At 40.3% G+C, this 15,796-nt stretch overlaps 1 protein-coding gene across 5 annotated transcripts in view; it reads right to left on the bottom strand.

Moving 5' to 3' along the window:
* The window catches only part of LOC124721694 (membrane-associated tyrosine- and threonine-specific cdc2-inhibitory kinase), a 187,728-nt gene extending 172,919 nt beyond the window's left edge, over positions 1–14,809 (bottom strand). For all 5 annotated transcript variants that reach the window (XM_047246774.1, XM_047246776.1, XM_047246778.1 and 2 more), the window contains exons 1-3: positions 14,710–14,809; positions 7,521–7,629; positions 3,248–3,431 (exon numbers count right to left, since the gene is read on the bottom strand). In XM_047246774.1, coding sequence (XP_047102730.1) covers positions 3,248–3,431; positions 7,521–7,629; positions 14,710–14,733 — 317 coding nt within the window. In that variant the 5' untranslated portion in view covers positions 14,734–14,809. The remainder of the gene's footprint in view (positions 1–3,247; positions 3,432–7,520; positions 7,630–14,709) is intronic.
* Positions 14,810–15,796: the final 987 nt, after the last annotated feature.

Below are 15,796 nucleotides of genomic sequence, written 5' to 3'. Positions count from 1 at the left end.
CTGCGAGGGTAAAAAACCGTTTTGAGGTCCAACACAGAAAGGAAGAAAAAACAAATCTGAAATGTCAAGATGTTACGGACGAGTATTTAAAAAATGGCAACAAGACATCAGAGTCACCAGGTAGAAACAAAGTCTCTTTTGTCGTATTACTGCTTTTAAAAAAACTTAAAACGTGTGCCACAGCTCGCACGTCACCCGCTAAAATGTCCGGCAATGTGGGCAGCAGCCCGATCCTGAGACGTCAGTGGCTAAAACACGGCCAGAGGATCAGGAAATGTCTGACTGTTAATGGCTGGCTACAGAAAGGACAGCTGGGTGCAGGGTCACCACTCAACAAGTGGCGGCGACTAAAGCGGCAGTGCCCTATTCGCAACTGAGCTGACATTACTTGCTCACGGCGAGACGGCCGGGAGGAAGTCGACCAGGCTGTTGGGAGAGGTTTCACTTCTCTGAGTTTGTTCCCATGGAGGGAGCACCAATAGTCATGCCAAAGTGACGTGATACGCTGACAGAGAAAAGTACAAATATCTTGCGAGGGAACAGAGTAAGAGGTGAGACAACCGTGATGCACTGCGGCCTTGGCTGCAGCATCAGCAGCGTCATTCCCAGGCACACCAACATGGGCAGGAACCCACATGAACATCACTGGGCTCCCTCATCTGGGAACAAAAGGAGGCAGTCCTGGATCCGTCTAACGATGGGGTGGACTGGATCTGGGTCATCCACTCTCTGAAGGGCACTGAGGGAGTCAGAGCATATCACACAGCGAGTGAGCTGGTGACTCCGGACGTAGCGAACAGCCTGATAGAGGGCAAAAAGCTCTGCGGTAAAAATTGTGCACTGGTTGAGAAGCCAGTATTGAAACTTATCATCCCCAATGACAAAAGCACAGCCAACACAGTCGACGGACTTGGAACCGGCAGTGTACACAAAAATGCTATTGGCAAGTTGTGAGTGAAGTTCGAGAAATTTGCAGCGATAGGTCAGGTCGGGAGCCTAATCCTTCGGGAACGAGCTGAGGTCAAAAAGAACACAAACCTGTGCCTGAAGCCAAGGTGGTGAAGGGCTCTCAGCCATTCGGAAAGGGGCAGGAAGTGTGAACCACAGCTGCTGAAGCAGGTGACGAAAGCTGACGCCGGGAGGCCACAGAGAAGAAACGTACATCTCGTATTGGCGGTCAAGAATGTCATCAAAAAAAGGGTCAAAGGTTGGGTGGCCTGGCATGGAAGAAAGCCGACACGCATACCTACTGAGCAGGATGTCGCGCCATATGACAGAGGTAGTTCACTGGCTTCTGCAGAGAGACTCTCAACTGGGCTAGTACGGAAGGCACCAGTGGTGAGACGGATCCCCAAATGGTGTATTGTATTTAGATGGCGTAAGATAGACAGCCATGCAGAGGAGTAGACAATGCAACCATAATCCAACTTAGAGCGGACAAGAGATCGATAGAGGCAGGAGGAGGACAGTGCGGTCAGCTCCCCAAGAGGCACCACTCAATACACGAAGGACATTGACGGACCAGGTGCAGCGTGCAGCCAGGTAGGACACGTGGGGAGACCAACTGAGTTTCCTATCTAATGTAAGCCCTAAGAGTTTCGTTGCATCCACAAATGGGAGAGCAGTTTGGCCCAGTCGCAAGGATGGTGGAAGAAATGCCTTGTACTGCCAGAAGTTGATGCAAACGGATTTGGTAGCAGAAGAGCAGAAACCATTTGTGACACTCCACGAATAGAGACGGTCCAGACAATGCTGAACACAGTGTTACCGGAGACACGTCCATTGGAAGCTGTAATAGATAGCAAAACCGTCAATGAAAAGAGAACCGGAAATGCCAGCTGGAAGTCATTCCATAATTGGGTTGATGGCTATGGCGAAGAGGACGAAACTCAGTACGGAGCCCTGAAGCACCCCATTCTCCTGTGAAAATGTGTGGGACAATAAGAAGGAACCAATAAGTACCCGGAAAACTCTGTCTGTTAAAAATTCCCAGAAGAAATTGGGAAGACGACCGCGAAGGCCCCATGTGTGCATAGTACGTAGAATGCCTGTTCGTCAACAGGTATCATAGGCTTTCTCCAAATCAAAGAATATGGCCACCGTTTGTCGCTTCTGCAGAAAATTATTCATGATGAACATCGACAGGGTGATGAGATGATCAACCGCTGAGCAGCACTTTCGAAACCCACACCGAGCATTAGTGAGAAGATGGTGTGACTCCAGCCACCACACTAATCGACCATTGATCATGTGTTCCATCATCTTATACACATACTGCAGTCACAGTCTGAGCGTTTTTAGGTGCTTAGGCCTAGTATAGGCTAATGAACTAATACAAAAGTTTGTTGTGATAGCTAATTTATGGGCTTACACAAATGCACAGTTACTCTAGAATACACTGTTATTGGGCATCATACAGTAAACCACAAAATTAACCTTGCCTTCTCATTTCTGTTAGAGTGCTGAGGCAACCTTCCATCTGCAGCAGTTGTAAAAGGGAAGTAATTAAATGACAATTTTGGAGTTATCATCATTGTTCATACAGCAATTAACAGAAGTCTCCTTCAACCTAGTGTATGAGTGCAAAACATCAAAATACACATACTACAGAAAATATAAGGAATAATTCTTCCACGTATTTTCTACCACCTTGATTTTGAGCTCTTTAACTTCTGCCCACATAAATCACTGAACAAATATCTGGAAGTCCCATGACATTTAGACAAACAGGCAGTTTGGAATATTATGTAAAATGTGTATTTTTGTAACGCCTCTAGTTTACATGTAAATTACTAGTTCTCTGCAAGAAATGAGCGAATCAAATTATTTGTTCTAAGAAAAGCATGTGCAAGAATGTATTAATAGTTTTCTCTCACATGAATGTGGATTTTCTTACCCATAATATTATACAGCAACATTCAGTATAAAACTGCATTTTAATATTTAGTAAACAAACTGGCAGTTAAGATTCCCCATCTTTCTGTATGTTCATTGTTTATCAGTTAGAGGTTCCAAGCAGCGATACAACCAAAACAGTATTTGACAGGTTGATTGGTACTATAGCAATGCACGAACTTGATATAAACACACACATATAACTAACATTTATGACCTGTGCTATACTGCACATATAAAAACAGCAATCTTACAGAAAGAGCCACTGTATGGAGACATCTACAAATGAACAAAACCTGATATTTAAACACTTTTATGAAATGTAAATACGATTGTTTGGAAGATTACTCACCACTGAGACTCACTATTTATCTTATTCTTGAACTTCTTCACAGCATATGTCACACCATCCTCTTTGTTTATCACTTTGTATACAATGCCATATGAGCCTTCTCCAATTTTTAATGGATTAGAGAAGCACTGATAAAAGTATGAATCCGCACAATTGGGATCGTACAATGCACTCAGGTGCTTGGCTAATATTATGTTAAGGATAGCAATTTCAAACACTTGTCAATTACTGTAGGAAAGTCTCAATTATATTATGATATTGAAGAGCAAATGTAAACTAAGAAGTTAGCACAATTTCTACTTTGTAGTCAATGAAATAGTTATGTAACTTCTATACTTTCTAAATAAATTTTCCCTTATGGAAGCAAGGTACTGAACCACCAACACCAATTGGTGAGAGAGAGAGAGAGAGAGAGAGAGAGAGAGAGAGAGAGAGAGAGAGAGAGAGAGAGAGAGAGAGAGAGAGAGAGAGAGGGGGGGGGGGGGGGGGCGAGGGAGAGAAAATAGATAGTAGCCAATAGTGATAATGAACTATACTGAACTGCTTTTAGAAGCTTGTTTGAAAGAAAATGTAAAGAACATATTCACACCAATAGCCACTAGATAACTTTCACTCGATGCCCACAGAATATTGTACATTTTATGGGCATATCTTAACCTGCTAAGTGTGGCATCATCCCTACTACACGATTCCAGCTAAACAAAAGTAACTTCGTGCAACCATAACAAATGATGATAACTATGAACAACAGCACTCCAGCTTTTGACGTACAAGTGTCCCTCATCATGGCACTTTATTTCAAAATACATAAGTGCACATTTATAACAACTTACGAACAACTGAAGTTGAAATAGTTACTGTGTTGGAGACACATCTGAGGGCAGGACAATGTATGGAATAGTTTGGCATGTCACATGACGGAAATCGTATCTTATATGACTATGCTGGAGTCTAGTAAGTGCCAGACAGGCAAGATCTGGGCTATCAGCACATTTGGACACTTGAGTAAAAATGCAGGTCATGTCCAATTTTTTTCACATTTGAGTTATGTATTACTTCTTACACCGATCATCCAGAACAATTATGACCACCTACCTAATAGCCGGTACATCCACCTTTGGCATGGATAACAGTGGCAGCACATCACTGCATGGAATAACTGAGGCCTTGGTAGGTCACTGGAGGGAGTTGGTTGGTAATTTTGGGGTATAAAAGGGACCAGACTACAGAGTTCAAATGGCTCTGAGCACTATGGGACTTAACTTCTCAGGTCATAAGTCCCCTAGAACTTAGAACTACTTAAACCTAACTAACCTAAGGACACCACATACATCCATGCCCGAGGCAGGATTCGAACCTGCAACTGTAGCAGTCGCGCGGTTCCGGACTGAAGTGCCTAGAACTGCTCGGCCACCGTGGCCGGCTACAGGCTCATCAGTCCCTTCTTCCTGATGCAAGCAAGGCTCAAGGTACAAAAACACCCAACACCTCCCCTAAAAAGAAAACGAATGGAATGAACAAAAAATTAGGAAACATACACCACAAGGAAAAGTAGAAGGAGGTATTAAAACCATCATATGGTCTGGGCTGACTGATGACAATAATAAAAGAGGATGAGTCAGCCACTCTGCAACACATTAAAATGTCCACCCAAAAAAGACAAGGCGAGATGAACACATGCAGGATAAAGATGACCACCAAGACAAACAAATGCAAAGAAAGTGCGACAGAGGTAAAATGGAGGGAGGGTGGTGACCTCAGAGAGAAGGCTAAATGCCCACCCTCAGATAGTATGATAAAAAAAAAAACCTCATGAATAAAACAAAAATAAATCTGCTATTGAGGCATTGTCGCCCAACAGCGAAGATAGGGTGCTGGGAAGGTTAAACTTCCACCGCAGAAGGGCTGAAAGTGGGCAGTCCAGTAAGATGTGGACGACAGTCATATGTGAGCCAGAGAGACACCAAGGTCGGTGCTCACGACAGAGGAGGTAACCATGTGTTAGCCACATATGGCCAATGTGGAGCCGGCAGAGAACCACAGAGTCTCTGCGAGAGGCCTGCATGGAGGACATTCACACATTCATAGTCTCCTTAATGGCAGGCAGTTTGTTGTGCGTACTCAGGTTATGCCTTCTGTCTCCCAAAGCTGAAGAACCTTGTGGCATAATAATGATCTCAAGTCAGTTATGGGGATGCCGATCTCCAGAAGCAGTTACCGTGTAGCCTGTTTGGCCAGCCTGTTGGCAAGTTCATTTCCTGGAATTCCGACGTGACTTGGGGTCCACACAAACACCACTGAACAACTGGACAATTCCAGGGCATAGATGGACTCCTGGATGGTCGCTGCCAAAGGATGGCGGGGATAGCACTGGTCAATAGGTTTCAGGCTGCTTAAAGAGTCAGTACAGAGGAGAAACGACTCACCCAGGCATGAGCGGATGCGCTCAAGAGCACAAGAAATGGCCGCCAGCTCTGCAGTGAAAACACTGCAGCCATTTGTAAGTAGTGTTGTTCAATATGTTGTCCATGAACATATGCGAAGCCAACATGACCATCAGCCATCGAGCCGTCAGTGTAAACCACTTCATGGTCCTGGTACGTGTCAAGAATCGAGAGGACGTGACAGCAGAGAGCCACAGGGTTAACTGAGTCCTTAGGACCATGTGAAAGGTCCAGGCAAAGCTTTGGCCTAGCTGTACACCATGGAGATGTATGTGAATGGACCTAGAGTATAGGTGATAAAGGCAATGACTCCACTTCAGACAGAAGAGATCAGACACAAACCACAATCTTAAGCCCTGACATAGGCCTTGTCCTAAAAGCTCCTATTACCAGACGAACACCACGGTGGTGCACTGGGTCAAGTAAACGTAATGGTGAGGCCGCTGCCAAACCATAAACCAGACTCCCATAGTTAAGGCATGATTGAACAAGGGCTCTGTAGAGCTGCAGCAGCATAGAGCGATCTGCACCCCAGTTGGTGTTGCTCAGGCAGCGGAGGGCACCGAGTGCTGCCAGCACTTCCGCTTCAGCTGACAAAGACGAGGAAGCCACGTCTTGCCAAGCCCATATCTGGCAAACTAATGCTGAGATAAAAGAATTGTTCAAACGGTCTAGCAAACATGTAGCTAACTAACCAACTAATGTTTTGGAGAGGCACATCAGTGTTATTTCTTGTGTCGTAGTGTGGGGAACCACAAGGTACGACTTCACGATACAGCTGTTACTGACTGAAGGAACATTCGTGGCCAAACGGTACATCTCAGACCTCTCGCACACACTCGTGTTATCTCTTGTGCGACAGTATCGTGGTGTCATTTTTACGATTTCCACATACTGCGTGAATCGTCACGAAATATTGTCAGGAGGCCCCCCGAGCTTATGGATATTTTAAAAAGTCACAATTAAGATAAAATCTTTATTTATGCAACCAATTTCAGTCCATTGACTCATCATGTTCCTGCATGCATCTATGAACTGTGTGTGACACTGAGGTAACCCCATACCCAGCAAGAACCCCAGACCTGGCCCAGATAATACATGTGGAACCAGCTCGGATGTCAACTCTGTCGTAACACCAGTATCAGAGACCAGATAAACAGTTGTGGCCTGCTTGCCTCAGGAGAGACTACAACAGCTTTATGGGACCCTCTCCCAAATGAAACAGTGCCTGCATCCAGTTCAGACAGGTGCAAAGTCACAGTGATAAGTGGCCTCACACTGACAAGTTTAGGTAAATTTGATTATTTTGGTATCACTGAAATATTGCATGCCTTCTCAATCTGTGAAGTTTCGTAAGGGTTCTTAACTTTTTTTGTCAGGCAGGGGCCAGTTAGCTCTGAAGGACCTCATTTGAAAGCTTAGCAAAATCTTCAGTCTTTTGTCTCTGCCTATCGACTATTCAATGCCTAAATTATACACAGAGTTGATACCTTTACACCTTGCATTATTCCATAAAGCACTTTCCATTAACGTACACTAGATTAATATCTGTCACTGTATCAAATGTGAACGTGGTTTGAACTGAAATATCAGGTATTTCTGAAGGTAGAACTTTTTCAACAATCAAGCAAAATAAAAACTGTTCTCATTTAACTCATATGAATAGAACAAGCAATACACACTTTTTTAACAAACAGGTAAAGTGCACAAGCAGAATATGAACAGTCATATCTAAGAAAACTATTTACATAAATAAAATCACAAAGTTTCAACAAAATTTATGTAACTATTACTGAAACATGAGCTCTCAGGTACAGATATAAGGATACAGTTGCCCTCCTGATAAGATAACACACTGGCTCCAGCTGGTGCCACTGGCCTGCCTGACGATCGTCTTGACGGTTTAGGTGGTACGAGCAGTTTGATTAGGTCCTCTGCCTGTAACACAAATTTCTATGAAAATTGGGGTACACTATATATACATTTGACACAAATGCTCCTGATATACAGTACTGAATGGCTACTCAGCCATTAGACTACATGCTAACAAAAAAGATGCAAATATACATTGCTATCTTGCGTTCTCTTCTGTGGCCATGCATAGCTTCTGGCAAATAATGCAAAATTGATAAATTAAGAATGTTAGTTCTGGCTTAGTACCTACTCAATGCAAGATTGTTGCTGCTCTTAAATGATACAGATAGCACGCTCCACAATATTTTTAGACAAGATATGTCTACTTCAGGTTTCAAGAAACTAGTGAAAGTAGCATATGAAATCAAGATAATTATATGTATTTACCAAATATAACAAAATTAACCGTCAGTAATTTATGTACCAAGAGTGGTATAACAGTAAAGATGGAATTGTAAAGATCCTGTTAGGCATACGACTTTTTTCTTCCGAAAGCAACAGGAAAGCATTTTCCAAAATTGGTATCACTGATAGTTACACCTAGCCTCCATAAATCATATCTGGAGATATCGTCCAAATTATTAAAAATGGCTGCCAACAATGTTTCAACATGCAGTTCTAGTTACAAGGCTAACAATCTAAGATATTTTTTCTGTGCTTAAATTGTGAAAAAGTGCCTTCTATGCTGAGAACGTGTATGCTCTAATTTCATCATCAAATGAGTCTAAATGAACACTCAATTCTCAACTAATTTTGTTTGTTCCTGAAATATTACTCTTAGCATTCTGCAAGTTTCATTTTGTTAGGCGTGTGACAAGCCTGTTCTTATTCCAAAATATTGGCTAAATCTAGTGGTAATATTGGCTAAATCTAGTGGTCATGTCTCCTACACCTGGGAAAGTAAACTGGCAAAATTGGAGGAAGAAGCCAGCAGGTGAAGAAGAAAAGCATTCTAAAGTGAAGCAGTAAGAGAGAAGCAGAGAGTATCACCAAAAGAAGAAGATAGTGCAACACTGGCAGACCAAGAATAGTAATGCAACAGGGCTGCAGAAATGAAACACTGCCAGTGAGAATGAGAAAAATTTACAAGGCAGCAATGAGACACAAATGTTCATACAATTTCTCCTCGAGCATTGGGAAAAATCAGTCCACAGAGCTAAGAAAACACTGGCAAAGTCACCCAGTAAACAGGCTAGTGGTACTACAGCAGATTCATTGCTAATTGTCACTAACAAAAACCACCCTAGAAATTCAAGAAATCTGATAACATTGCACATGATATCTGGGATGTGATTAAGGCTTTCTACATCTGTGATATTAGGAATTCTTAATCCAATATAGGCCTACACGATATCTTACTTGTAACGTCAACTGTAGATGATGAGACTGAGGAGACTAATTTTGCAAAAACCAACAACCATCTTTGTTTAACCAGATGACAAGGATGAATAGGTTTTGACTGATGGTATCCACATAGCGTCTGTTTTATCTGAACCAGCAGCTGGCAGGAGGGATAATTTGTTTAAGTATAGTGTTGTTTTATTTGATATTTAACGCTTGTCTATGCATGTGTCATTTGATATTAAATGCCTGTTTATGAGCATAGCCTGGTAGAGTAATTGTGGACCTCACTCACCATCTTTTCATGAAGTATAGGTACCATCAGGTGGTTGTCTTACTAGTTTAAAGACTAAATGAGCCTTTACTCTTGTTTTATAGTTTTCTTGTGGTATGTTTCAATCCTGTTAAGCTCTATGGCAATTAATTTATTATGGACAAAGTGTCACGTGCCTAACACACACCAAGTATTTATAATAATATATAACAAGTAGTAGAAATATAGAAATAACGTTTCATTACTATGCAAGTATAATGAAAGGTTCTGGCTACCAGTAAAATAATATACATCAAATATGTAACTAAATTCCATAAGATTTTCTCGAATTGCCAAAATAATTGTTTTCCATGCCTTTTTCTCTGTCACATGTTTAACAGAAGTAAACTAATTTATTTTACACACAAACATAAAATTTTTACTTGTCATTAGTGATTGTCCTAACTATATTAGTTGCTATAATTATTTATAAATTGAAAGGTACATAACAATTATTAAACAGCACAAGCAATGGTAAGAAACTTCAATGTGACATGCCTAATGGAAAAAAAATTATATATATCATTTTGAAATGCCTTGATATTGTCTCTATAGTTTATTTTTAACTGGCTTTTCCACAGTTGTATACAGAAATCATGCTCCATTTCAGCCACATTAGTGATATTTGAAAACTGACTGTTTACTATTACAAAATCATTTTCCATCACATATCTCCCACTATTAATACAGATTATATCTGAAACACTGATTCCAACAAACAGCTGTTTCCTTCTACTTCACAATTTTCACCCTCTACCATGTGAACATTTCATCACATGGGTTTAACTTACACAACTTTAAGATTTACTGGATTATTTGTACATAAATTTCAAATAAAACTTTAATATTACCACTGATTTCCAATTATTCTTACTTGCAGGAAATATTTTAGAAACACGAAGTAAAAGAATTACAGATATAACATATTAGTTGCAATGGGGTCCACAGCCAAAGTAAAATTGTTAGAATGACATCTGGCAGACTGGCTGCCTTAACTTTGAAAAAATCATTCTCTTATTTTGTCTTTTTCATTACTGCATAGTTTTGGCTGTGCAACAATTTTAAGTGTATGTTATAACCCATCAGACATATTTTGCTTAGTCAAATCTGTATGTTAGTCACACATTCTTAAAATGCATTCTGGTGGCTAGGCTTCAAAATAAATAAACAACAATACCAACCGTGAATTCATATTCCCTTCTTACAAGAGGATATCCCGGTTTTTGGGAGAGGGTATTTCATTTACTTTAAATTATCATTATATTTGCATGCGGTATGTTACAACACTGCTGTGTCATGTGGTTATTTTAAAGTCTAGCCATCATACTGGATTTTAACAATGTATGATCAACATATATTTCAAGTATAGCGCAAATATGTCCATTTGATGGGTTACACCATAGAGAAATTTGCTATTTAGCCGAAACTGTGCAGCAGTGAAAAGGAAAAGGCAAAAGGAGATTCTATTCCAAGTTACAACAGCTCCTGGGGGCAGATTGTCATTCAAAAACTTATAAATCATCTTTTTTAAGGTTGCTACAGAAAAAATATCAGCAATTCTATGAACGAAACATCACAGGGTGGAAAAAACTTCATGCCATCTCTTCAACTAATAGTTAAAGATTTATGTATATTGTCCAGAATGAAAATTTCACTATGCAGCTGAGTGTATGCTGATATGAAACTTCCTGACAGGTTAAAACTGCATGCCAGACTGAGACTTACTCCAGGACTGCTAGTCCCGCAAGTTTTCCAGAACTTCTGTGAAGTTTGAAGACAAGGTACTGATGGAAGTAAAGCTGTGAAGACAGGTTGAGAGTCGTGCTTGGGAAGCTACATTGGTAGAGCACTTGCCCGCAAAATGCAAAGGTCCAGAGTTAAGAGTCTCAGTCCGGCACACAGTTTTAATCTGCCAGACAGTTTCATACGTACACTATGTTTACTAACTGCTTTTTTATTTGCATTTTGGCATATTTTACACTTCTAAACCATCATATCGTATAAAAGGAAGAAACCTGCAAACAGATTGTTCTTTATCATTTCCCTTGCAATGAAAAAAGTATCAATGCCCCATAAATTAATAGTTTCTTTATTACATTTGTAAATAAAAGCTAACTAAAAACTGGACAAGTCACTCCTGGGATTCAGGCTGTTCAGCTAAGCACCCTTCACCAGCCAATGTTGTTCATCTTCCAGACAGGATTAATGATTAATTGTATTTAGCAACTTCAACCCAGTTGTGAAAGACGAGTACTAGTTATTTTATCTACAAGATAAACAGTACTGAGCTGAAAACTGAAGCAAGAATTTCCATAAATATTAGCAATATTTCTCATTATGTTTCTTTTTGTTGTTGAAGAAGCAAGACACTTTAGTAAAAGGCACAGATTGTACTAAATGAAATTTTTACAACTGTAGCCAACATTCTCAAATTACATTTCCACAAATGTGCCAATCTTTGAAGTCTACATATTTTGTGGACAAGCTCATCCAAACCAAATTGAATACCCTTCCCGCAAGCCCTAGATATCCTCTTCTAAGAACAGAATTTAATCAAAATACATTCATAAATACCTGTTGCTGGTTGTGTGTGTGGTAATCTCCAAGGTACACACACACACACACACACACACACACACACACACACACACACACACAGAGAGAGAGAGAGAGAGAGAGAGAGAGAGAGAGAGAGAGAGAGAGAGAGAGAGAGAGAAGTACTCCAATCTGAAGAAAATCACTACGATCAAGGGGTCAACCGCCTTTGCCAAAGACAATGACAAATTGCCAATCAAGTAAATTAAGTATCTCTGCATTTGTAATACATTCCATTTCCACTGACAAACACAAGGGAAATTCAGTCTTATAGTTATTTCAAATAATTAATATGATATGCATTTTTTGGGGGGGGGTCTAGTAATATAACACATACTGACGCCCAAGGGAAAAAAAAAGTCAGAAATGTATGACACATACCCAAAGGAGTGATATACCTTACTTGAAACCCTAGTACTTTTAACATTTCGGTAAAAGTTCACTTACGATGTTGACGGCACTTCCACTGTGCATTGGAATCAGGCTACACTACAAATCAGTCCGTCACCTCAGCCAATATTCCTCCAGTTACAGTCATTGGTTTTGCCAACTGATACCCAAACTATAATACTGGAATACAAAATAACATTCCAAGAAATCCTGTAGTAAGAGAAGGCTGGTAATTTGGACTGTTAATTGCATCAGACAAAATAAAAATAAGGTGATGGTCGTTGATCTTTTGCATCTCACTGCAAAAGGTCGCTTTGATGACATTAGTCACATGTTTGTTGTTAGTGGTCATTTGTTTCTTCCTAGTGACCGCGACTGCTAAGGTTGAGAAGAGGAAACGTGTCAGTAAGATGTTTGTGCCACATGATCTGGCAACATTAATAACACCTAGTAGACCAAAACATCCTTATATTATTGTAAATACGGAGGGGAATGATTGAGGATTTACAAAAAGCTGCAGATAGCTATGGGAACACAGAATAATTTAACATACCCCAGGTTTAATACAACAAAGTCAACGAAGGAGAATTCTGCCTGTGTACAAGTGAAAACATTGGTCTCTGACATTGCCCCCTGGGCAACACGTAACACTATAAAGAAGGGAAGGTGACCACTAGACCTATGCACTATGGAACTAAAACCACTGGAATGCAATAATTGCCTCACAGTGGAAAAGAAAAATGATTTTACAAAAATGATTCCTCACTTATTAAATGAACATAAGCAGCGCAGCAGACTCCAGCACTTTATGAATTAAGTTGTGTCACCTACTCGGCAAAGATAGAAATCAGTAATACATGTTTGGACATAAACCTTTGATTACGTTAGTCAAAATGGTACATGCAACTTTTTTCAAATACCAGTTTTCAGTTAGGTTTTTTTCTATTGAAACAGTGAACTTTCTTGCCGGCCGAAGTGGCCGTGCGGTTAAAGGCGCGGCAGTCTGGAACCACAAGACCGCTACGGTCGCAGGTTCGAATCCTGCCTCGGGCATGGATGTTTGTGATGTCTTTAGGTTAGTTAGGTTTAACTAGTTCTAAGTTCTAGGGGACTAATGACCTCAGCAGTTGAGTCCCATAGTGCTCAGAGCCATTTGAACCATTTTAGTGAACTTTCTTGATTATTTTCTTACACAAAACGGTCATATGAAGGATATCTGTTACATAACTTATTTCATTTTATTACTACTGACCTTGCATTGAAATAAAACATGTAGCCTATCAACTTTTAACTTTTTTTTGTGCAGACCCTTCCTAATTTATAAAATTCATATATGGCATTAGATGAAAAGAATTCTTCTTGTTTGTATACAAGTTTCTCATCTGTAAAAGCCCTAGCTCACATCACTGATGTATAACTTAGCTCTGATTAATTCCAAATCGTGATAGTCATGTCCTCTATGTACCCTCTAGTTCCTGAAGCCACTAAACTTCTCTATTACAGTTAACACAAAAATAAATAGGCCCTACATATTCTTTTTGAAAGCAATCATTACCAATAATGTGTATCATGTCCAGAGGGTGGAATTAGTTGAAACTATTATGGTCTTTGAGGTGATTAACACTGAACTCTCAGTACATGATCTACTTAAACTACAGTTCATTTGACACACTTTAAGAAAGAAGTTTCGAATTCAATAATGACAGCATCGACATCACTGTGTACTAAGCATTATATATAAATAGACAAGGAATGAGCTGGAATTGGCCTCTCAATGCTATAAGGAACCATCCCACAGTTCATCTCCATTTGCAGGTTGTGCAGATAAATATTCGGGATCAATGGGCGATAGTCGGAGTTCAATGGGATAACACTGAGAATAAACTCCCTGCTACTACATCTGGCTGTAATGAATTTCTAACTGAATATTTTTCGCAGGGCTGTCAAAATGTTTATTTTCGTTAGGATTTAACGAAACCTCGAGGTGTGTAGAAACCTAGCGTTAGCTCATTTGTAACGGGACAGGTCAAAAGAATTGGCCGCTTCAATGAAAAAACATTTTTGGTGCTCGCAAAAAAATGACATTTAGATTAAACCCGCCGTACAGTGATCTACTTCCCATTCTTCCTGCGTAGCAGCACAGAATTGTAATCTACGTGTTGTATGCAAGTACGCATCTACAAGAAAACAAAAACCGGGGCTGTGGTACATCACAGCAGTAAATCATAAACACTTTCTAATAAAACAAATGAAAGAAAAAATGAAAATCACATCTTATGTCAACCAAAACATCAAGTAAACACGACTACCTTCAAAACAAAAATACAGTAATCAACAAAAATACAAATAACGAAGTGTATGATTCTTTGCAAATAAAAGTGTCACAACAATTCACTTTCTTCGTCTATGCTATATTTCAACGACAAAGTGCAGTCTACTTAATGCGCATATGGCAGAATTCTTACTGTCTTCCTCCTGTATTTCTCCATTTTTTACTAATGCTAGCTGCTGCCCACAACAGCGTCTGTCGAATCACACTGTCATTTGTTTAGCGGAGCTTTAACGAATCATAGATACAAATGTAGCGCCTATATCAAAGTTAATAATCTACGATCATTCCGATTTCAAAATGATATGCTATGGTTTCGTGTTCCAAGCACCATATGTCCAATGAATCCCAGTAATATGGAACGAGAAGATTTACATACATACACATAACATATATGGTTACATACTGACCATTTACAAGTTTTTTTATTTTTTTAAAATAGGTATTTGAATTAGTAATTCCTACTCACCACCTTTTACATGATATAAAAATAGAAATTCTTCTACAGAAAAAAACGCATTATCGAGGAGGAACTTTTTCAGTTAATTTTCAAATTTAACTTTGCCGTCCTTCCCGCATCTTATTTTGACGTCACTTCCGAGTGGTTGTGGACTACAACGGAACGTTCTGTGTGTTAAGGCGCGTTTACATTGATTTCGCAACATCGTTCGCGGCTATTAATGATCTACCAATGTTCGCAACACAAAAACAGTGTTCCACGCCTGCGTCGGTAGAGATCGAAGACATATACAGGTGCTGATATATGTCAACGTGGACAGTTGAAAATGTGTGCCCCGACCGGGACTCGAACCTGGGATCTCCGGCTTACATGGCAGACGCTCTATCCATCTTCTCTCTCTCTCTCTTTTTACGTTATGGTTCGTTGTATTTCGTCGTAGCGGGCGTCACATGACATCCGTCATAGCTCGTCGTTGATCTTATCAGTCAGTTTTTTTTATTACAGAGGCCAGCCAGCTCTCTTGACCGAACTCGCTGAGCTATCGTGCCGGCTCCATCTGAGCCACCGAGGACACAGAGGATACTGCGACTGCAGGGACTTATCTCTGGCACGCCTCCCGCGAGACCCACATTCCCAGCTTATTGTCCCGCACTATATTCGTATTGCCCCTGCCCATTACACTCATTACTCACGGCTTTACCGATTCCCGTAAGAGTTAGGGCAATGTTTGTGCACCTGCATAGAAGATGGTCAAATGGCCGGT

This window comes from Schistocerca piceifrons, chromosome X (genome assembly GCF_021461385.2).
Source record: "Schistocerca piceifrons isolate TAMUIC-IGC-003096 chromosome X, iqSchPice1.1, whole genome shotgun sequence".
NCBI classification, from domain to species: domain Eukaryota; kingdom Metazoa; phylum Arthropoda; class Insecta; order Orthoptera; family Acrididae; genus Schistocerca; species Schistocerca piceifrons.
Note: the sequence above shows the minus strand (reverse complement) of the source record. Positions and strands in the feature narration are given on the sequence as shown.